The 22,292-nt window shown below is 45.3% G+C and overlaps 1 protein-coding gene across 1 annotated transcript; it reads left to right on the plus strand.

Moving 5' to 3' along the window:
* Window positions 1–799: 799 nt before the first annotated feature.
* On the plus strand, window positions 800–21,989 carry abhd8a (abhydrolase domain containing 8a). The gene is made up of 5 exons (XM_068015793.1): window positions 800–1,012; window positions 14,520–15,317; window positions 17,309–17,479; window positions 19,583–19,799; window positions 21,825–21,989. Exons 1-5 carry the CDS (start codon window positions 1,008–1,010, stop codon window positions 21,987–21,989), a joined length of 1,356 nt encoding a protein of 451 aa, XP_067871894.1. The 5' UTR covers window positions 800–1,007.
* Window positions 21,990–22,292: the final 303 nt, after the last annotated feature.

The following is a 22,292-nucleotide window of genomic DNA, read 5'->3' on the forward strand; positions in this document are numbered from 1 at the left end:
CTGGTTCTAAGGACAGCCACAGATATGGTTCTGGAGGTTGACCAGCATGAAAGGAAACATGGAATCATAGAAAGATACAATGCAGAGGGAGGCCATTCAGCCCATCATGCCTGTGCTAGCTCTTTGAAAGAACTATCCGATTAATCCCACTCCCATGTTGTTTTGCCACAGGCCACAAATTTTTCCTTTTCAAGTATAATTGAGTCCTTTTTGAATTCCCTTTTGAAAGTTATGATTGAACCCTTTCAGACAGTGCATTCCAAATCATAATGGCTCGCTGCATAATTTTTTTTCTCCATGTCGCCTCTGGTCGTTTTGCCAATTATCTTAAATCTGTTTCCCTCTGGTTCCCGACCTTCTGCCACTGGAAAGAGTTTTCCCTCATCTATACCAGCAAAACCCCTTCATGATTTTGAACATCTCCATGCTCCAACAAGATGTCAGTGTCTTCCAGAGCTGAGAGGAAAAGGTCAGGTCGGGGAGACATATGTCAAAGCACAGCTCCCAGAAGATGGCTGGACAGGCAGGTAGCTGGAAGCAAGTCTGCGCAATTGACGCATTTTCAGCAGGCACTCAGACAAACTCGCCTTGTGAAGGCGGAGCTAGCTGGCTGAATTATTGTGATTGACACGCGGGTCGCCCAGGTTTGGGTGAATTTATTGGCTGGTAGAGGTGCCAATCAGGTTAAGAGGCAATGAGAAATGCTGATTGGACTCTTACTCTATGGCGATCAAGGACAGACGAAGACATCCTGCAAAAAACCTGAAGATCAAATATTCACCGAAGCAACAGAGAGAGGGAGAGATACAGTATCCCCAACAATTCATCCCTATAGCCAAGCATTGTAATCCCGAGTGTCACAATGTAATTTAGCAATCTGGGGACAAATACTCAAAAACTGCAGATACTTTGTAATTTATTGGTGCAATATTTCAATGAATTAATTTATTTAGTGAAAATACGTACAGTTGCAATCTGTGAAGAACATCTGAAGTTTGCTTTTATGAATGAGGTAAGGAGGAAATTTCATATTTTGCATTTTTTTTTAAGCACAGTTTTATGTATTGGGATGTGTTCTCTGATATGCAATCGGTTCAACGCGTGCTCCACCTGGAGCCTTTATATCCATGGGCATTTATTAATAGGTTTTACTGCATTCATCTTTATAATTGATCCGGTAACGCAAAATTTCAATGCAATCTTTAATTTGTATACTTTAAAATAAAATGCATCTTGGAATTCGAGACCTGAAGATATCATAAACATTTCACCTAAATGCAATCCATAGTCAATCTACATTTTCATGCATCGTGCGATGTTGCAATTTTCATGCATATAATAAACATGATTTGTGTATTTGTTGTAGTTTTAGATTAATTTTTGCATGGGCTTTTATAAAATAACCTCGGTTTTTTTGGTGACAGGATTAAAACGCCATCGAGTAAATCTCCCGGGATTAGGAAGATACCTGCAATATAAAAAAAAGCAGGAACAGAAATATTTGCCGTTGAAACGAACAAGGTTTATATTTTAAGAAGGGCCCTTTGAATCGGCAGATTAGACATATCAGACTAGAAGAATGATTTGATTTTTTTTTCCAGGGGTAACCTGACTTGGGGGGGTGGGGGGGGGCGGAAATGTACATTCCGAGTTCCATCGCTGAAATCGACAGCGCGATAGGTGAATCCCAGTCTCCACATTCAGCCATGTTCAATACTGAATCTCTGCACTCACTGGGCCAATTCTGTGCTATTCTCCACTGCAGTTCGAAAATAAAGTTTGCAATGAAAAAAAAATTCCCAACATTTGATTATTAATGTGACCGTCTTATATGAAACCATTTTTTTGGGAGTAAATTGGGCACAGTCAAATCTCAAACAAGTTCTGAATAACATGGAACCACAGTATAAAACTGTTCTGACGCTAAATTGTCAGTCTCCATCAGTGGGGCTACCAGAAGGGACCATGTGGTGTCTAGAAAAAGATCACACTGCTACAATAGGGGCCGCTCTTCTGGGACTGAGGCACATAATGGGAAGGTGTAGAGGGAGCTTTACTCTGTATCTAACCCCGTGCTATACCTGCCTGGGGAGTGTTTGATGGGGACAGTGTAGAGGGAGCTTTACTCTGTATCTAACCCTTTTTTTCCCTGGGAGTGTTTGATGGGGACAGTGTAGAGGGAGCTTTACTCTGTATCTAACCCCGTGCTATACCTGCCCGGGGAGTGTTTGATGGGGACAGTGTAGAGGGAGCTTTACTCTGTATCTAACCCCGTGCTATACCTGCCTGGGGAGTGTTTGATGGGGACAGTGTAGAGGGAGCTTTACTCTGTATCTAACCCTTTTTTTCCCTGGGAGTGTTTGATGGGGACAGTGTAGAGGGAGCTTTACTCTGTATCTAACCCTTTTTTTCCCTGGGAGTGTTTGATGGGGACAGTGTAGAGGGAGCTTTACTCTGTATCTAACCCCATGCTATACCTGCCCGGGGAGTATTTGATGGGGACAGTGTAGAGGGAGCTTTACTCTGTATCTAACCCTTTTTTTCCCTGGGAGTGTTTGATGGGGACAGTGTAGAGGGAGCTTTACTCTGTATCTAACCCCATGCTATTCCTGCCCGGGGAGTGTTTGATGGGGACAGTGTAGAGGGAGCTTTACTCTGTATCTAACCCCGTTTTTTTCTTTTAGCAAATCTGGTTATTCTACCTGTCCTGGGAGTGTTTGATGGAGATAGTGTAGAGGGAGCTTTACTCTGTATCTAACCCCGTTTTTTTCTTTTAGCAAATCTGGTTATTCTACCTGTCCTGGGAGTGTTTGATGGGGACAGTGTAGAGGGAGCTTTACTCTGTATCTAACCCCGTTTTTTCTTTTAGCAAATCTGGTTATTCTACCTGTCCTGGGAGTGTTTGATGGAGACAGTGTAGAGGGAGCTTTACTCTCTATCTAACCCTGTGCTGTACCTGCCTGGGGAGTGTTTGATGGGGACAGTGTAGAGGGAGCTTTACTCTGTATTTAACCCTTTTTTTCCCTGGGAGTGTTTGATGGGGACAGTGTAGAGGGAGCTTTACTCTGTATCTAACCCCATGCTATACCTGCCCGGGGAGTGTTTGATGGGGACAGTGTAGAGGGAGCTTTACTCTGTATCTAACCCCGTGCTATACCTGCCTGGGGAGTGTTTGATGGGGACAGTGTAGAGGGAGCTTTACTCTGTATCTAACCCTTTTTTTCCCTGGGAGTGTTTGATGGGGACAGTGTAGAGGGAGCTTTACTCTGTATCTAACCCCATGCTATACCTGCCCGGGGAGTATTTGATGGGGACAGTGTAGAGGGAGCTTTACTCTGTATCTAACCCTTTTTTTCCCTGGGATTGTTTGATGGGGACAGTGTAGAGGGAGCTTTACTCTGTATCTAACCCCATGCTATTCCTGCCCGGGGAGTGTTTGATGGGGACAGTGTAGAGGGAGCTTTACTCTGTATCTAACCCCGTTTTTTTCTTTTAGCAAATCTGGTTATTCTACCTGTCCTGGGAGTGTTTGATGGGGACAGTGTAGAGGGAGCTTTACTCTGTATTTAACCCTTTTTTTCCCTGGGAGTGTTTGATGGGGACAGTGTAGAGGGAGCTTTACTCTGTATCTAACCCCATGCTATACCTGCCCGGGGAGTGTTTGATGGGGACAGTGTAGAGGGAGCTTTACTCTGTATCTAACACCATTCTTTTTTTTTCTCTTAGGTGGCCTTTATACCCCAGGCCCCATTATATTTTTCACGTCGGGGAGGCCTGAGGAATAAAGGCCCCCTTTATATACATATTTACAGTTTTAAAATAACTTTATTAAAACCAGATAAATAAACAAAAAACTCAAATTAAAATGCCATTCTCGGCGTCAACGATGCACTCCAGTCTCTGCAGTGCCCACCGGTCGCGGAAGGCCTCAAGCGTACCGGCGGACATCGCATACTCCTTCTCCAGGGACACCCGGGCGCGAATGTAACCGCAGAAGAGGGGCAGGCAATCGGGGAGGACGGACCCCCCGACGGCCCGCAACCTGGACCTGTGAATTGCCACCTTGGCCAGGCCCAGGAGCAGACCGACGAGGAGATCCTCCTCCCGGCCCACGCCCCTCCGCACCGGATGCCCAAAGATCAGGAGCGTGGGACTGAAGTGCAGCCAGAATTTGAGGAGCAGCCCCTTCAGATACTCAAATAGGGGCTGCAATCTCGCACACTCCGTATATACGTGGAACACGGACTCGTCCAGGTCGCAGAAAGTACAGGCGGCATGGGAGTCCGTGAACCTACTTAAAAGCCTATTGCACGGGACTGCTCTGTGCAGCACCCTCCACCCCAGGTCCCCGATGTGAAGGGGGAAGACTCCCGCGTAGAGAGACCGCCATCGGGGTTATCTAACCCCGTGCTGTACCTGCCCGGGAGTGTTTGATGGGACAGGGTAGAGGGAGGTTTACTCTGTATCTAATCTATGCTGTATCTGGTTTGGGAGTGTTTGATGGGGCGGTGTAGAGGGAGCTTTAGAACAAAAGAAAGATCTTGCATTTATTTAGCAGCTTTGAGCACCCCAGGACATCATAAAGTTACAGCCAATGAAGTACTTTTGAAGTGTAGTCACTGTCGTAAAAGATATTTCAGAAGGATCTTTTTAGTTGACAGTTTGAAGACAGTGCATAGTATTTGTGTCACAGTTCTTTGACTAAATGGTTAGCCAATTTTGATTTGCTTCCCTGTGAGGGAGGGAAGGAGGGAGAGAAATCTTTTTTAATCAGTATATTTTGTTTTAATTGAAAAAAATGTGGAACCATGTTTCATAGAACAGGACACAAACAACTGTTGGAAAGAATGGGAGAGACGGCAAGATTAGTTAAATTATATTGATCAGACAATGCCAAAGTTGGGTTTTAAAAGCCTGTTGATTGTATTTATATAGCACCTTTCACGACCTCAGGATGTCCCAAAGCACTTTGACAGCCAATGAAGTACGTTTGGAAGTGTAGTTACTGCTGTAATGTAGGGAACGCAATAGCTATTTTGCACAAAGCAAGCTCCCACAAACAGCAATATGATATTGATCAGATAATCTGTTTCAGTGACGTTGAGGGATAAATCTTGTCAAGCACACCAGGGAGAACTCCTCTGCTCTACTTCGACATAGTACCATGGGATCTTTTACATCCAACTTAGAAGGCAGACAGGGCCTCTGTTTAACTTCGCATCTGACAAACAGAAAGCAAGGGAGGGTAAGGGAGCCTATAGTTTTTAGGATTCATAAAACTTGGCTAGAACACAGTGAGGATACAGGGGGAAAAAATGTGTGTAGAATAGCATATTTAGTGATTAAGGGAAACAAGGACTGAATATAATAGTGGTGTAAGTTGTATAATCCAGATACAAGGTATCTGTCATCAACTATCCTGCCCTGGGAGTGTTTGACGGGACAGTGTAGAGGGAGCTTTACTCTGTATCTAACCCCGTGCTGTACCTGCCCTGGGAGTATTTGATGGGGGCAGTGTAGAGGGAGCTTTAGAATGAAAGAAAGACAGAACTTGCATTTGTATGGGCAGTATCAGTGCAATAATTTTACAACATATTATCATCTGCCTCCGCATGCATAAAAAATTGCAGGTGTAATTAATGAATTGCCTGCTGTATGTCCTTTCCAAAGATTATACATGAAATTTCATATGTTAGGTTGATTAATGACTGATTTGTTTTGAATATTCTGTAATAATGGGGAAGACCAGCATGTATTCTTTCTACGTTTAAACTTGCATGTGGGTGGGAATGTAGGTTTTGTCTATATTCTGCAGAAATATTGGCCTGCTTATCAGTTTTGAGTTTGTGTTTGAATAGCTCTTTGACACAATAGATAGGTGACAAGCAACTTTGTGGTCACCAATGTCCCATCGTTGATTCAGTGGGGTGTACTTGCTTTAGCATTCAGCATCCTTGGACTACAGAGGGAAGGCTCGGTCAAAGTTTCTAAGTCATTAGCTTGTGACCCACCCACTCCAACCCTACTCCCCACACGAAGGTGCATATGCTTTGATGTTGGATAAAGACAGGATGTGATGCCTCCACAGTCAAATTGCCTACCAGTCCTCCACTGCCAGACTCACAGGAAGAATTGTTGTTTGAGAGAGATTCTGGAGAGCTAGAATATTACCAAGAAAGAGAGCTCATGGGTGGGTTGGAGGGGTGGAGGGAGCAGTGCAGAAATTGGCAACAGGTCAACTATGCTATTGCCTGGATACCTGAGGACAAATTGCTCCAGGAATATAATATCTGGCTTTGAGCCTAAGGCATCTTTGGCTCGAGCTGATCTTAGCTCCAAGTGCTCCTTATGTGACAACCAAAACCAGGATTGCAGAGCTATGGGCCAGACAGCAAGAGAGAAGATGGGATAGACTGAGATGTAATGGTTAGGAGACACTGAGCTTGAACATTTGCCAGTATGAGAGTGCACCACAATACATTTAAAACCTCCAGACTGAATGGAAGATAGGGGAACTGTTAAGCTAGTGTTGAGAGTTCTCTGTCAATCCCAACTCTATGTCTCAGTGTGTATCAGTTATACAGTGCACATTCAATACATGAATGTTTATATTTCAGATTAATTTTCTGCTCACCAGTACAAGGCTTGCTGACCATAGTTGTAGTGTGTACCATCTACAGGATGTACTGAAGCAACTCACCATGGCTTCTTTGGCAGCGCTTCTCAAACCGGCAACCTCTACCATCGAGAAGGACAAGGGCAGCAGGAGCAGAGGAGCACTCACCACCTGCAAGTTTCCCCCAAATCACACACCTTCCTGACTTGGAAATATCTCTCCGTTCATTCACTGTCACTAGGTCAAAATCCTAGCACCCCCCTGCCCCCCTATCTACAGCACGGTGGGTGTACCTACACCACACAGACTGCAGCAGCTCAAGAAGAAGGGCCACTATTACCTTCTCAAGGGCAACTAGGGATGTCCAATAAATGCTGGCCTTGCCAGTGATGCCCACATCCAAAGCATGAATACTGGTGCTGGGGACTAAAACACTTTCCATATGAGGTGCCCAAATTTAGCATCAAACATTCCCAGATCAGATGCAGAACATTTAGTTGCAAACTAAAACTTTTTTCTGCAATGTCCCATCAAGCACTCCCAAGTCAGGTACAAGTTTAATCAGCACTGACCCTTTATACACTCCCAGGTGAGGTTAGATGCAGAATAAATCTCCCTCGACTCCGCTACAGCAACTTGCCTCTATCTCAGAAGAGCACCTCATATTGTACCAGTCTCGCAGTTTTCCTTTCTTACCCAGTGGCCTTTCTGAGTGAGGTTGAATTTGGGGCAGTACTACATTTTGATTAAAAATGGCCAAGCTAATTCCATTTAGCTCTTTACAGCTACCGGGCAGAGAAACCTTAACCCTGTCAGTCTTGGCCGGATTTGCATCCAGGACCCAGTGATGAAAGTGTAGTGTTTCGAGTATCAAGTCATAGAATGTTATGACAGATAAGGAGGCCATTTGGTCCATCGTGCCTGTGCCGGCTCTTTGAAAGAACTATCCGGTTAGTCCCACTGTGCTGCTTGTTCCCCATTGTCTTGCAATTGTTACACCAGAGCTGTTTTATAGTGACTGCTACACTCAGTGTCGAGTTCTGGCACAATGCCATTTCCCATATTGGGAGCCGGGGTGTTATCGCAGGATGTTACTGCTATCCTGTGGGTTAAACTTACTCAGATGGATCCTGAATTAAGCCTTTGGCCTTTGTGCATGTCTCCAGGCAATGGGAGACACCAGTACGATGACTGGAGTTGTTTCCAGGAGTGGGAACCCTGGCTGATATTTTTCCCCTCTCCCTAGCCCAGGGTACTCTGGGCAATTGTGGTCCCCCTACCCAATCCAGACTAAGATTAGCTAAGAGGTACAGCAGCAAAACAGGCCATTCAGCCCAGCTGCTCCGTGCTGGTGTTTATGCTCCCCATGAGCCTCCTCCCACCCCTCTTCATGTCACCCTATCAGCATATCTTTCTATTCCTTTCTCCCTCATGTGTTTATCTAGTTTCCCCTTAAATGCATCTATACTATTCACCTTAACTACTCCCTGTGGTTCTAACCATATGCTTACCTCTCTCTGGGTAAAGAAGTTTCTCCTAAATTCCCTATTGGACTTATTAGTGACTCTTACATTGATGGCCCCTAGATCTGGATGCCCCAACAAGTGGAAACATCTTCTCTACATCTACCCTATCAAACCCTTTCATAAACTTAAAGACCTCTATCAGATCACTCCTCAGTATTCTCTTTTCTAGAGTAAAAAGTCCCAGGCTTTTCAATCTTTTCATACAAGTATTGCATTAAAGCGTGCATTTATATAGCACCTTTCATGACTGCAGGACATCCTAAAATTCTTTATAGCCAAACCCTATTGGATTTATTAGTGACTATCTTATATTTATGACTTGCAGTTCTGGTCTCCCCTCATCTGGAAGCATCTTCTCCATGTCTACCCTATCAAACCTCTCCATAATTTTAAAGACAGGTTGTAAAATCAGGTCACCCCCTCAGAGAAAAGAGCCCCAATCTGTTCAGTCTTTTGGCTAAAGCAGCACAATGACCTCTGAGATCTGCGATCATCTGGACTAGTTTCAATCGTGAGATGGGTCTGGATTTTTATCTGGTTTCTTGCCTCTCTCCAGGACACCTCATGGTTTTGGGTGGTTTGGGGAGTTTATATATTGTGATACACAAGGTATCGCAATTTTGTGGGACAGGCCGCATGATCTTTATCTGTCCATCATATTTCATAAGTTCATATAAGAGCAGTTCAGAAGACATTGAGTCAACTGGTCAATGTGAGATTGGCAGCACATGGACTGTTCCACAAGTTCCTGGCCAGTCCAGGTTGTGGTGTTAGGTTCTCTTCCCTGAAGGACATTAGTGAAACTGTTGGGTTTTTAATGATGATCTAACAGCTTTCATGCTCATTTTATTTCTGGTGCTAGGCCACAAATTAAAGAACTAGCATTTCGATAATATCTTTCATGACCTCAGGATAATTAATTACTTTTGAAGTGTAGACACTGTTGTAAGGTAAGCGTCAGCTGCCTCTGATTGTGGGTTCAAACCCCACTCCAGCGACTTGGGCACAAAATTTAGGATGACACTTCAGAGGGAGTGCTGCACTGTCAGAGGTGCTGTCTTTCAAATGAGATGCTGAACTGAAGTCTTGTCTGCCCTCTCAGGTGGACCTTAAAGATGCCATGGCATAAAAAAAAGGGAGTTCTCTGTGGTGTCCTGGCCAACATTTATCCCTGACTAAAACAGATTATATTGTCATTATCACATTGCTGTTTGTGGGAGCTTGCTGTGTGCAATTGGCTACCACACTTCCTACATTACAACAATGCTTCAAAAAGCACTTCATTGGCTGCAAAATGTTTTGGGATTTCCTAAGGTTGTGAAAGGCACTATATAATTGCAGTTTCTTTCTCCCTGATCAGTTTGGCTCAGCTACTCACTGGAAAAGCTTGGTGAGCTGCTGGGGAACATCCCAGATGTTGTATGTTAAAATAATTTCCCCACTGAGCTTCAGATCTAATATTGCAAGGAGGGGCTCACAGATTGAATTAATCAGAGTCTGAGGGTAGGTCTCCCCTTTCTCCAGTCTTCCCTCTTGTGGGGCCAGAAAGGGAGGGTGGGGAAATGATTATATTTGTTGCTCAGGAACTCTGTTCCAATGACTCACTGGGTATTTCCCCAGCCTGTGTGATAGGAGCCTCACAAAGAGGCCAAGGGTTCAATTCCTGGCCAGTGCCCAATTTGCCAGTTTTAGTTGGGAATGGTGAAGGTAGCATGGCCTGTAACGAACACAGTGGAACTAACAGATCAGTGTTCCTACTCTTGTGCAATGCTGTGACCCCACTTCACCCCCACCCCACCCCGGAAATGTTCCTGGCATGACCAAAGCCAGAATTGGGCTTGATTTGTAATACCCACAATGGTCAAATAGGCTTCCCCCAAACACGGTTCAGACTCGGGCTTGAACAATGGCCTTGGACTTCATATCAAAACAGAAAATGCCGGAAATACTCAGCAGGTCTGGCAACATTAGTGAGGGGAGAACCAGAGTTAACGTTTCAGGCCGATGACCTTTCATGGGAACTGGAAAAGGTTGGAGATGTGATAGGGTGGAAGCCAGGAGTGATTAAATGACAAAAGGGACAAAGTGATGGTAATGGGACAAGCAAAGAAACAAAGTTTGGTCTGGAGGAGGTGTAAATGGTAACAGCAGAATGAGTACCAATACCTGCTGTCTGAAAACATGGAAGCAATGGTTATCATCTGACGTTGTTTAACTTGAAGAACTCAACATTAAATTCCACAGTTTCAAATTGTAACCAGTGCTCCAACTTTTTTAGACAGCAGCTGTTGTTGATGATTCTGTTGTTACCATTTACACCTCCTCTAGAGCCAGCTTTTGTTTCTTTACTTCTCCATTGCCATCTCCTTTTGCTTTGCACCATCATCCCTTTTATCATTTAATCTCCCCTGGCTTCCACCCTAAACAGACCTTCCATTTTGTTCTTTCCCCAGTCCCCTCCCCACTTTCTCTGCACTTACTTAAAACCTGTTAAATCTAACTTTTCCTACTTCTGATGAAAGGTCATTGACCTGAACTGTTAACTCTGTTTCCAGATGCTGCCAGACCTGCTGATATTTTCCAGCACTTTCTGTTTACATTTCAGGTTTCCAGCATCTGCAGTATTTTGCCTTTGTTTTGGCCTTGGAATTGGGATGGGGGTTGCCAACCCTCCAGGATTGCCCCGGAGTCTCCAGGAATTAAAGATTAATCTCCAGGGCACATTGCAAGCAAACTTGGGAGAAAAACTTAGGGGCATTGAAAAAAATGGTGTGTGTTTTTGTCAATTTCTTTGAACATTTTTGTATATAAGCTACAAAAATATCAGAGATGGAGAACAAATGCTGTTTGATTGAGAGTCAAGAATCATCCAGTTGGGTTCTGTTTGCTTTCTGATTGGTCATGGGAAGGCAGGGCACCATGAGGATTGACATGCGAGGTGACCAATGGCAGGAACATGGGGGCGGGGCAGTTATAGATGGCTCAGATGTGTGATGAAACCTCCAGGAATGCATCCAACCAAAGTTGGCAACCGTGAACCTGAAGTGAATGGCTGCTGGTGTTGATAACGCAGTGAGAGTCAGTTCCTTCAGGGGAGGAGAAGTGGGAGCTGGAGCAGCTAAGAGGGGGAAAATATCTAGCATCTCTTTTATTGCTGAATCTCAGAGTTTGTGAGGGAACTGGCGTAAATAATTGATAAGTAGCTTTCAGTAGAGTGGGTGAAGCGAGAAATTAATTATGAATCAAAGACTAGAGTTCACTGAGAGCAGCAGCTGGGATGCAGTATTGTGTGAATCAGGAAGGAACATTGGAATGTTCAAGTGTACAGACCTTTAAAGATGAACGTCCAGCTGCCTTTGCTGAATTTCCCATATTAAGGTTTAACTGGCAGCCATTTGATATGTTCAGGAGTCTGAACAGCCATCAGTTTATAAAGCCTCAACAACAAGAACAACTTGCATTTATATAGCATCTTTAATGGAAGAAAACATCCTAAGGTGCTTCTGGGGAGTGTTATCAGACTTAAAATTTGATACCGAGCCACATAAGGAGATATTAGGACAGATGACCAAAAGCTTGGTGAAAGAGATACATTTTAAGGAGATTCTTAAAGGAGAAGAGAGATGTGGAGCGGTTAAGGGAGGGAATTCCAGAGGGTAGGGTCCAGGCAGCTGAAGGCACGCCCGCGAATGACGGAGTGATTAAAATTGGGGATGTTCAAGAGGCCAGAATTGGAAGAGCGCAGACATCTTGGAGGGTTGTAGGACATTATGAGATTGGGAGGGATGAAGCCATGGAAGAATTTGAAAAATTGGGTGAGAATTTTTAATTTGAGGCGTTGTTGGACCAGGAGCCAATGTAGGTCAATGAGCACGGTGGGTGATGGGTGAATGGGACTTGGTGCAAGTTGCAATACAGGCAGCAGAGTTTTGCATGAGCTCATATTTCTGGAGGGTGCAATGTGGGAGGCTGGCCAGGAGACCATGGAATAGTCAAGTCTGGAGGTAACATGGATGAGGGTTTCAGCAGCAGATGGATTGAGGCAGGAGCAGGGACAGGTGTTGTTATGGAGGTGGCAGTAGATCTTTGTGATGGAGGGAATATGGGGTCAAACATGGAGTTCCGAGATAGATGGGCATGGATTGGGGAATGACAACACATTCAAGGACTTTGGAGAGGAAATGGAGGTTGTAGATGGGGTGGCAGGATAGAGGGGTCAGGAGTTTTTTGAGGAGTGGGTGATGACGGCAGAATTGCAGGGGTGGAGGACCTGAGGAAAGAGATCATTAACAATATCAGCTAGGAAGGGAAGCTGGATGGTCAGCAGTTTAGTGGGAACAGGGTCTAGAGACCAGGAGTTGGCTCCCGTGGACAAAATGAGCTCAGAGAGACCTTGAGGGGAGATAGGAGAGAAGGTAGGGAAGGATGTGAGTCCAGGGGTAAGGCAGCAGAAAACTTTGGTCAGCTGGGGGGGAGAGGAATGTGACTGAGGCAGGTGAAAGGATGATCTCAGTCTTAGTGACAAGTAAGTCCAAGAGCTGCTTGTTGGAGGTGGAAGGGAGAGTGGTTCAAGAAGATAAAAACAGAAAGTGCTGGAAATACTCAGCAGGTCTGGCAGCATCTGTGGAGAGAGAAGCAGAGTTAACGTTTCAGGTCTGTAACCTTAGTTCAGATGAAAGGTCACAGACCTGAAATGTTAACTCTGCTTCTCTGTCCACTGATGCTGCCAGACCTGCTGAGTATTTCCAGCATTTCTTGTTTTTATTTCAGATTTCCAGCATCCGCAGTATTTTGCATTTATTTTGTTTAAAACGATGTTTGGTAATGAAAAGAGAAGCCAGGGATTATCTTTGCATTCCAGGATGATTCTGGAGTAGTGAGCACTTTTGATAAAGAAAGCAGGACCCAGTAATGCTTTCTGTGCTTCAGCCAGATCTGGCAATGAATGCTTAAACCAGGTTTCCACCATAAACATTCGAGTGTGAGTCGTTTGGACTTAAAGGAGTGAAACCACAGCCCAACTTTCCTCAAGCCATCCTTACTCTGTGGCTCACTCAGTAGCCTTTTTGCCTTGTGAACAGAAGGTTGTAGATTCAAGTCCCATAGAAACTTGAGCACATAATCTGTGCTAATGATTCAGTGCAATGCCGAGGGAGTGCTGCACTGTTAGAGCAGCTGTCTTGCAGATGAGATGCGAGACCGAGGTCCTTGTGCAACATATTTGAAGAAGAGTTGGGGAGTTCTTTCCTGTGTCCTGTCCAATGTATATCCCTCAACCAACATCTAAAACAGATAATCTGGTCATTTATGGCATTGCTCTTTATGGGATCTTCTGTGTGCAAATTGGCTGCCACATTTCCTGACAATAAAACAGTGAATACACTTCAAAAAGTACTTCATTGGCTGTAAAGTACTTTGGGATAATGAGAAAAGGCATGATACCTGGATTCCATGGGTTAAATTATGAGGAGACGATTATACAAACTATGGTTCTATTACCTGCAATGTAGAAATTTAAGGGGTGATTTGATTGAAGTTTTCAAGGTTATTTTTAATTTTTATTTGGAGATGCAGCACTGAAACAGACCCTTTGGCCCACTGAGTCTGTGCTGACCAACAACAACCCATTTATACTAAACATACATTAATCCCATATTCCCTACCACATCCCCACCATTTTCCTACCACCTACCTATGCTAAGGGCAATTTACAATGGCCAATTTACCTATCAACCTGCAAGTCTTTGGCTGTGGGAGGAAACCAGAGCACGCGGTGGAAACCCACACAGTCACAGAGAGAACTTGCAAACTCCACACAGGTAGTATCCAGAACTGAACCCAGGTCACTGGAGCTGTGAGGCTGTGGTGCCAACCACTGCGCCACTGTGCCACCCCAGAGAGCTTAAGGGGAACAGATAGTATTGATAGAGCGAAACTATTTACGCTGGTTGGGGAGTTTAGTACTAGGGGGCACAGTCTGAAAATTAGAGCCAGACCTTTCAGGAGTGAAATTAGGAAACACTACTACACAAAGGGTGGTAGAAGTTTGGAACTCTCTTCTGCAAGTGGCAACTGATGCCAGATCAATTGTTAATTTTAAATCGGAGATTGATTTTTGTTAGTCAAAGGTATTAAGGGATATAGGGGAAAGGCGGGGATATGGAGTTTGATCACAGATCAGCCGTGATCTTATTGAATGGCGGAACAGGCTCGAGGGGCTGAATGGCCTCCTCCTGTACCTGTGCTATAGAAATGCAAGTCTTTCTTTTGATGCAAGTAAGTTTTTAAAGATTTGTTTAATTGGATAGTCTCAGGATTGGTGGCAGAAAGTCTGAAATGCTTTTCTAACATTATCTCTGATCTTCTGCCTTTCCAAGGACCAACATGTTGACCAGCATAACCGATGGGATCATGTGCTGCATTACTGGCAGGACTCTGAATGTGGTGGGAGCCATCGACAGCGTGGAGTCCAGCGATGGTTACGATTACATTGAGGTGAAGCCCGGGCGGGTCCTGCGAGTCAAGCACATTGTGCCGAGCCGGACTCCGGCAGAGGAGGAGAAGAAGGGGAAGCTGGTGGTGGAGAAGGAGAAGGTGGAGGGGGAGGAGGAGGAGCGATCCGGTAAAGGCGTGGTGCACTGCAAGCGCAAGATCTCCGTCTATCGTAATGGGCAGGTGGTAATCGAGAACCTTGGCGATGTTGTCTGCTCCGAGATCCTGCACTGTCAGAATGGCAACACTGATCCCAGCAGCACGGTGGAGATTGAGCTCTCCGACACCAACGTCACATTGCCCCAGGCCAACAACACCAGCGCCTGTACCAACAGTGGCGCCGCCCTGGAGCACGGAACCGCCAAGCGCCGCAAACGCAAACCGAAAAAGACGGTCGTGATCGACTGCAAGAAGCGGATCACCAGCTGCAAGGGCACCCATTCCGACGTGGCGCTCTTTTTCATCCATGGTGTGGGGGGCTCACTGGACATTTGGAAAGAGCAGCTGGACTTCTTTGGCAAATTGGGCTACGAGGTGGTGGCCCCCGACCTCGCTGGTCACGGCTCCAGCATCGCACCAAAGATCGGTGCCGCCTACACTTTCTACGCCCTCGCCGAGGATATGAGAGCTATCTTCAAACGCTATGGGAAGAAACGCAATATCCTGATTGGACACTCTTATGGGTACGTTTAGAAAGACCCACTTGACTTCAAACTCCTTCCAGTGGATAAATTCGCCAACTAGTGTTGGCACCAAACCAAACTGAGTCTTTACAGGATTAGCGATGGGGCGGTGGGGGGGGTGGGGGGGGGGGTGCGGTGTTGGGAGTAAGAGGGCTGTGTTTGTCCTCAGTGCTGTGAGGATGTCGGGGGATGGGATGCAATATAGTCAGCTGGTGTTCCATTCCTGATCACTCCCCTGCGAACAGACACACCAGCCCACCAACCATGTCATGTGTGAGGACAGGGTCACACTCCACTGTGATGCCTCCCATAGTCGAGCATCAGTGTCCAGGCTCACACACTTCTCAAGCTGTTAGAGGGCTGCCAATTTCACATGGAGATCTGCATGTGCGGGAGAGAAGGGGAAAAGTGAACGAAGAGGGTTTCTAGCAATCAGGACCCCCCTTCTAAAAGAGATTTTGAAATCTGTTACGAGGACCCTCCATTTCTGTTGACATTGTAAAATTCTTTTCTATTTGACAGAAATAAACCTTTGACAAATTGTTTCTCGAGTGCTGATGACCTTCAGTGCATCTACTCGGCAATGTCATTTTTTATTGATATTGAAGGGCTGAAACCAATAATTCAAGACTGGACAGGAAAGAGGACAAGGTTAAAGAATGAATAGTGAGATAACTAAGACTCTAAAGGCATACTGGACAGAGGGAGGGAAGGCTGAGTGATGTGAGGAGTTCTATCTTTTTGAGGTCCTGGGATAGAATGAGCTCGACTCGGAAACAGTACCACAGGTAATGAATGTGAACATCCATCAATGTGAGAAAAAGAATGACTTGTATTTCTAATTACACCTTTCATCATCGCAGAATGTCCTGAAGAACTTTACAGTCAGTGAAGTCACTGTTGTAATGTAAGAAACACAGCAGTCAGTTTTCCGCACAGCAAGCTCCCACACACAGCAGTGTGACGATCTACCAGATAATCTGTTTTTAAGTGATGTTGGTTGAGGGATAAATATTGGCCAGGGCACTGACGAGAACTCCCCTGCCCTTCTTCAGAATAGTGCCATGGGATCGTTTGCATCCACCTGAGAGGTCTCAGTTTAATATTGCATCTGAAAGACAGCACCTCCAACAGTGCAGCACTCCTTCAGTGCTGCATTGATGTATAAGCCTGGATTTTTGGGCTGAAATCACTGGAGCACGACTTGAAGCCACAACCTTCTGAGTTAGATGTGCAAGTGCTGACCACTGAGCCACAGCTGACACATTTTGCAAATAAAAAGGGATGAGAGTATAGTTCACGAGGAATGATAACTACAGTCATAGAGTTATACATTACAGAAACAGGCCCTTCGGCCCATCGTGTCTGCACCAGCCATCAAGCCTATCTATTCTAATCCCATTTTCCAGCACTTGGCCCGGGGCCTTGTATGCTATGGTGTTTCAAGTGCTCATCTAAATATTTCTTAAATGTTGTGAGGGTTCCTGCCTCTACCACTTCTTCAGGCAGTGTGTTCCAGATTCCAACCACCTTCTGGGTGAAACCTTTTTTCTCAAATCCCCTCTAAACCTTACCTTAACTCTATGCCCCCTGGTTATTGACACCTCCGCTAAGGGAAAAAGTTTCTTCCTATCTACCCTATCAATGCCCCTCATAATTTTATATACCTCAATCAGGTCCCCCCTCAGCCTTCTCTGCTCTAAGGAAAACAACCCTCACCTATTCAGTCTCTCTTCATAGCTGAAATGCTCCAGGCCAGGCAAAATCCTGGTGAATCTCCTCTGCACCCTCTCCAGTGCAATCACATCCTTCCTATAGTGTGGTGCCCAGAACTGTACACAGTACTCCAGCTAGAATATTGCTAGAATACTTAGGGAATGTTGTGGTTGGGCGAGATAGGTTGAAGGATGGAAGGGTCTACACCAGGTGCGGTTTCTCATGTATCCCGGCGCTGTGTATCCAGTGTTTTACCGGAAATATTTCTTCCGCAGTGTTTCATTCTGCACATTTCTGGCTCACGAGTACCCGGATCAAGTCCACAAGGTGGTGATGATAAACGGGGGAGGTCCGACTGCACTGGAACCAAGCTTGTGCTCCATTTTCAACCTGCCGGCCTGTGTCCTACACTGCCTCTCGCCCTGTCTCGTCTGGAGTTTCCTCAAGTAAGGACAAGCTGTTTAGAAGTTGTGATGGCTTCAAGGCAGTGCTGTAGGAACTGGGCAGTGCAGTGGGTTAGACTTTGACCTTTTATCTCTGGGAACCAGGTACGATCTAATAAGATGAAAGTCTCTGTCAGTAGGGTTGCCAACTCTGGTTTCATCACATGTCCTCCCAGCCCCAAACAACCTCTCTTCCAATGACCAAAATTGCTATAACCAATGAACATTAAGTGTTGAAAGCAACTTTTTAAAAAAACCTTTGATTTTTCTTCCATTTGTGGCCAGAGCAGCAACCCTGAGATAAATCTATAATTCCTGGGCACTCAAGGACAATCCTGTCTGCCTGGTAGCGGTAAGGGATTTGTGTGAAATTCGTTAGCGCAGCACTTGGTCCAGTTTCTAGAGGGTTTTAGTGAGCAGCACAAAACATAACCTGTTTTGGCACAAAACCTACCTTGGTTGGCACAAAATGTAACCTGGTTTGGCACAAAACCTACCTTTGTTGGCATAAAATGTAACCTGGTTTGGCACAAAACCTACCTTTGTTGGCATAAAATGTAACCTGGTTTGGCACAAAACCTACCTTTGTTGGCACAAAATGTAACCTGGTTTGGCACAAAACCTACCTTTGTTGGCACAAAATGTAACCTGGTTTGGCACAAATTGGCCAATTAACTTGGAGAGGCTATGGAAAATGGAAATAAAATCCTGTCATCGCACAGGCACCAATAAAGAGCATTGATCCATCTGGAGGTTGAGCTGGGATTAATTGCCCAGCACAAAAATGTCTCACAAAAAATTAACACAGTGGTTTCCAGGATTAGGAACGGCCTAGGTTCAATCCCAGCCCTGTTTGCTGCTCCCAGCAGGATTATCATTGGGTGCTTTAGTGTTTTTGGACTAAGAGGTGAATGATCAGGCAGCATAACTGATTACTATCCCAGTGACCTCTGCTCTGTAAGGTGGATGTTGGGTGCAGATATGATCATGCTTAGTTGGGATGCCTTACCTCCTGCCTCTGGCCACTAGGTGGCGCGCTAGAGTGTGTCTCTCCAAACTCTATTGCCATAAAGAGCTTGCATTTATATAGTGCCTTGCACAACCTCAGGACACTCAAAGTGCTTTACAGCCAATGAAGTACTTTACAGCCAATGAAGTACTTTTGCAGTGTAGTCACTTTTGCAATGTAGGAAATACAGCCAATTAGTGCACAGCAAGCTCCCACAATTGGCAATATAGAACGACTGGATAATCTGTTCTTTCAATGATGTTGGTTGAGGGATAAATATTGACCGGGTCACGGGGAGAACTCACCTGTTCTTTTTCAAATTAGCACCTTAGAATCTTTTATAGCCACCTGACAGCAGTCTGTTTAACACTTCATCCGAAAGGTGGCACCTTCAACGGTGCAGCACTCCCTCAGTTCCGCACTGGGAGTAACAACCTGGATATTGTGCTGAAGTCTCTGGAATAGGGTTTGAACCCACAACCTTCTAACTCAGAGGCATGAGTGCTACCAACACACCCTATGTTCATTAACTCATTACATAGAATGTACAGCACAGGAATAGGCCATTCGGCCCAACAAGTCCATGCTACTGTTTATGCTTCACATGAGCCTCCTCCCACCACTCTTCATCTAACCTTAGCAACATATCCTTCTATTCCTTTCTCCCTCATGTGTTTATCTAGCTTCCCTTAAATGTATCTATACTATTCACCTCAACCACTCCCTGTGGGAGCAAGTGCCACATTCTCATCACTCTCTGGGTAAAGAAGTTTCTCCTGAATTCCCCATTGGGTTTATCAGTGACTGTCTTATCTTTATGGCCCATAGTTTTGATTTCCCCTACAAGTGTAAACATCTTCTCTGTGCCTGCCTGATCAAACCCTGTCATAATCTTGAAGCTGTCTATCAGGTCACTTCTCAGCCTTCTCTTTTCTGGAGAAAAGAGCCCCAGTCTGTTCAGCCTTTTCTGATAGTTAGAACCTGGCAGTTCTGGTATTGTCTCTTTTCTTGAGAACTGACGGGCAAGGCAGTGCAAAATTTGCTCGTATTGTTTATTAATTGATCCGCATCTTTGCTTTTATCTGGTGTCTCATTAGAGCGGCATTTGCACGACAGGGAGCAAAAGAGAAACAATTGTTAAAGGAAGGGAATGCGTTCAGGGTGACCTCCTTCGTGCTGCGGGCAATGATGAGTGGGCAGTACTGGCCCGAGGGCGATGAGGTGTACCATGCGGAGCTGACGGTGCCTGTCCTGCTGGTGCATGGAATGCACGACAAGTTTGTCCCTGTGGATGAAGACCAGCGCATGGCTGAGGTAATGGACTCTTTTTCATTTCAATCAAACTATTGTCCCCGGTTTTATACTCCAAATCAGCCATGATCTGCTTTCACTTCTGTGACCTCCCTCGGATGCACCCCTGCCTCAACCTAGCTGCTGCTAAAACCCTCATCCATGCTTTTACCTCCAGGCCCGACTGTTCTCCTGTTCTCTGTCTCTGCCGTCCATGACCTTGAGGTCATCCAAAACTCTGGTGTCCCCTACCCTCACGTGCACCAAGTCCTGTTCAGCCATCACATAAGAAAATAAGAACATAAGAAATAGGAGTAGAAGTTGACCATATGGCCCCTCGAGCCTGCTCCACCATTCAATACGATCATGGCTGATCATGGGCTTCAATTCCACTTTCCCGTTTGCTCCCCATATCCCTCGATTCCCTAAGAGACCAAAAATATGTCTATCCCAGCCTTAAATATACTCAATGATGGAGCATCCACAACCCTCTGGGGTAGAGAATTCCAAAGATTCACAACACTCTGAGTGAAGAAATTTCTCTTAATCTCAGTCCTAAATAATCAACCCCCTTATCCTGAAACTGATCCCCCTTGTTCTCGATTCCCCAGCCAGGGGAAACAACCTCTCAGTGTCTGCCCTGTCAAACCCCTTCATAATCTTGTATATTTCAATGAGATCACCTCTGATTCTTCTAAAAAATATTGACCCAATTCACGCAGCCTCTCATCATAGGACAACCCTCTCATCCCAGGGACCAATCTAGTGAACCTTCGCCGTGCTGTCTCCATGGCAATTATATTCCTTCCTTAAATATGGAGAACAAAATATTCCAGATGTGGTCTCACCAAAGCCCCTTACAATTGTAGCAACACTTGTTTATTCTTCTGCTCCAGTCCTTTTGCAATAAAGGCCGACAAGTCATTTGCCTTCCTAATTGCTTGCTGTATCTGCATGCTGACTTTTTGTGTTCCTTGTACGAGAACACCCAAGTCTCTCTGAACATCAACATTTATAAGTTTCACGCCTTTTAAAAAATATTCTGCTTTTCTATTCTTACGACCAAAGTGAATAACCTCCCCACATTATACTCCATCTGCCACCTTGTTACCCACCCATGTGCTCATTGACCTATATTGCCTCCCTGTTTGGCAATGCCACACATTTTAAATTTCCATGCACATGTTACTTCCCTCCATGGCCTCATCCTCTCTCTATCTCTGTAACATCCTCCAGCCCTACAACCCTCTGAGATCTCTGCATTCCCCAATTCTGGCCTCTTTTCCAACCTCTAGATCCTTCGCTCTGCATTAAGCCCTGAAATTCCCTTCCTAGACCTTGCCACCTCTCTCTCCTCCTTTAAAATGCTCTTTAAATGCTACTTCATTGACCAAGCTTTTGATCACCTGTCCAAACGACTCCTTCTTTGGTTCACTGTCAACTTTTTATCTGATTTATGCTTCCTTGGGATGTTTTTGACTTTGTTAAAGGTGCTATATAATTGCAAGTTGTTGTTGCATGACCTATTTGACTGGCAGGATAGGCTTGAGGGGCTAAATTAAGTATTCCTGCTCCTTTGTTTCCCCAGTGGTTAAATCCGTGCGTGCTATGCTCAATGGACTCTGAGCCTTACAGGAGGATCCCAGGCTGAATCCCGGGTCCCATTGAGTTACTTGGTGTCGGCTGGAACAAGGGAGATGCTAAAATTCGATTCAGCGCCCCTGGGTCTGAGAGCGGGGAAATCAGTCAGGGATCCTACTCCTGAGGGCTCCCCTGAAACTCCTGCTGATGTGGGGCTGGGGGAGAGTGGGGGGAGAGTAATGGGAGGACTGGGCTTAGTTGTGATGCAGCACATGGCTCATAAGCCTCCCTTGATTCATTGACTAGACTCAGACATGAAACACACCCACTTGGGAAGGGGGAGGGGTGTGATGGGGGGGGGGGGGGCATCTGCCTGTCCGCTAAGGAGAGGAGGACTATTGGTTTTAAAAGGCAGCAAGTCCGTTTAAACTCAGTGCTTGATTAATCCCCAATACTTTTACCAATCAGATCTTGCTGATTGCATTCCTGAAAGTCATTGATGAGGGGAGTCACATGGTGATGATGGAGTGTCCGGAGACGGTGAACACGCTGCTCCACGAGTTCCTCTTGTGGGAACCAGAGGTCACTGCGAGCGAGAAAGCGCAGGCTGAAAGGACGACAGAAAACAAGTAAAAGAAGGCTGCGGTTCAACAATTTATCTGTAAACTTCGGGAAAAATGGCTTTGTTCATGTGCCAATCGAGGGAAGCTGTCAGAGATTCTAACAGTTTGAGACTGTTGTGATAAACAGCTCTGTTGCTGAGGTCATTTGAAGTGGTCGAGAGGATTTAGCCTGTGTCCGGGCCTTAACCTAGGCTTCATGTGTTGGCGCAAAGAGTGAAAACCTGTACAATGTATATTTCGATAAGTGGCAGCTAAATGTGGTGGTTTTATCATCAGTTGTGTATTTTCTTTAACGAAACAAATCACCTGATAA

This window comes from Heterodontus francisci, chromosome 36, assembly GCF_036365525.1.
Source record: "Heterodontus francisci isolate sHetFra1 chromosome 36, sHetFra1.hap1, whole genome shotgun sequence".
NCBI classification, from domain to species: Eukaryota; Metazoa; Chordata; class Chondrichthyes; order Heterodontiformes; family Heterodontidae; genus Heterodontus; species Heterodontus francisci.

Coding starts and splice junctions, on each gene's coding strand:
- abhd8a (XM_068015793.1), top strand. Junction 15,318..17,308: donor CTGATTGGACACTCTTATGG/GTACGTTTAGAA, acceptor TTTCTTCCGCAG/TGTTTCATTCTGCACATTTC. Junction 17,480..19,582: donor CTCGTCTGGAGTTTCCTCAA/GTAAGGACAAGC, acceptor GTGTCTCATTAG/AGCGGCATTTGCACGACAGG.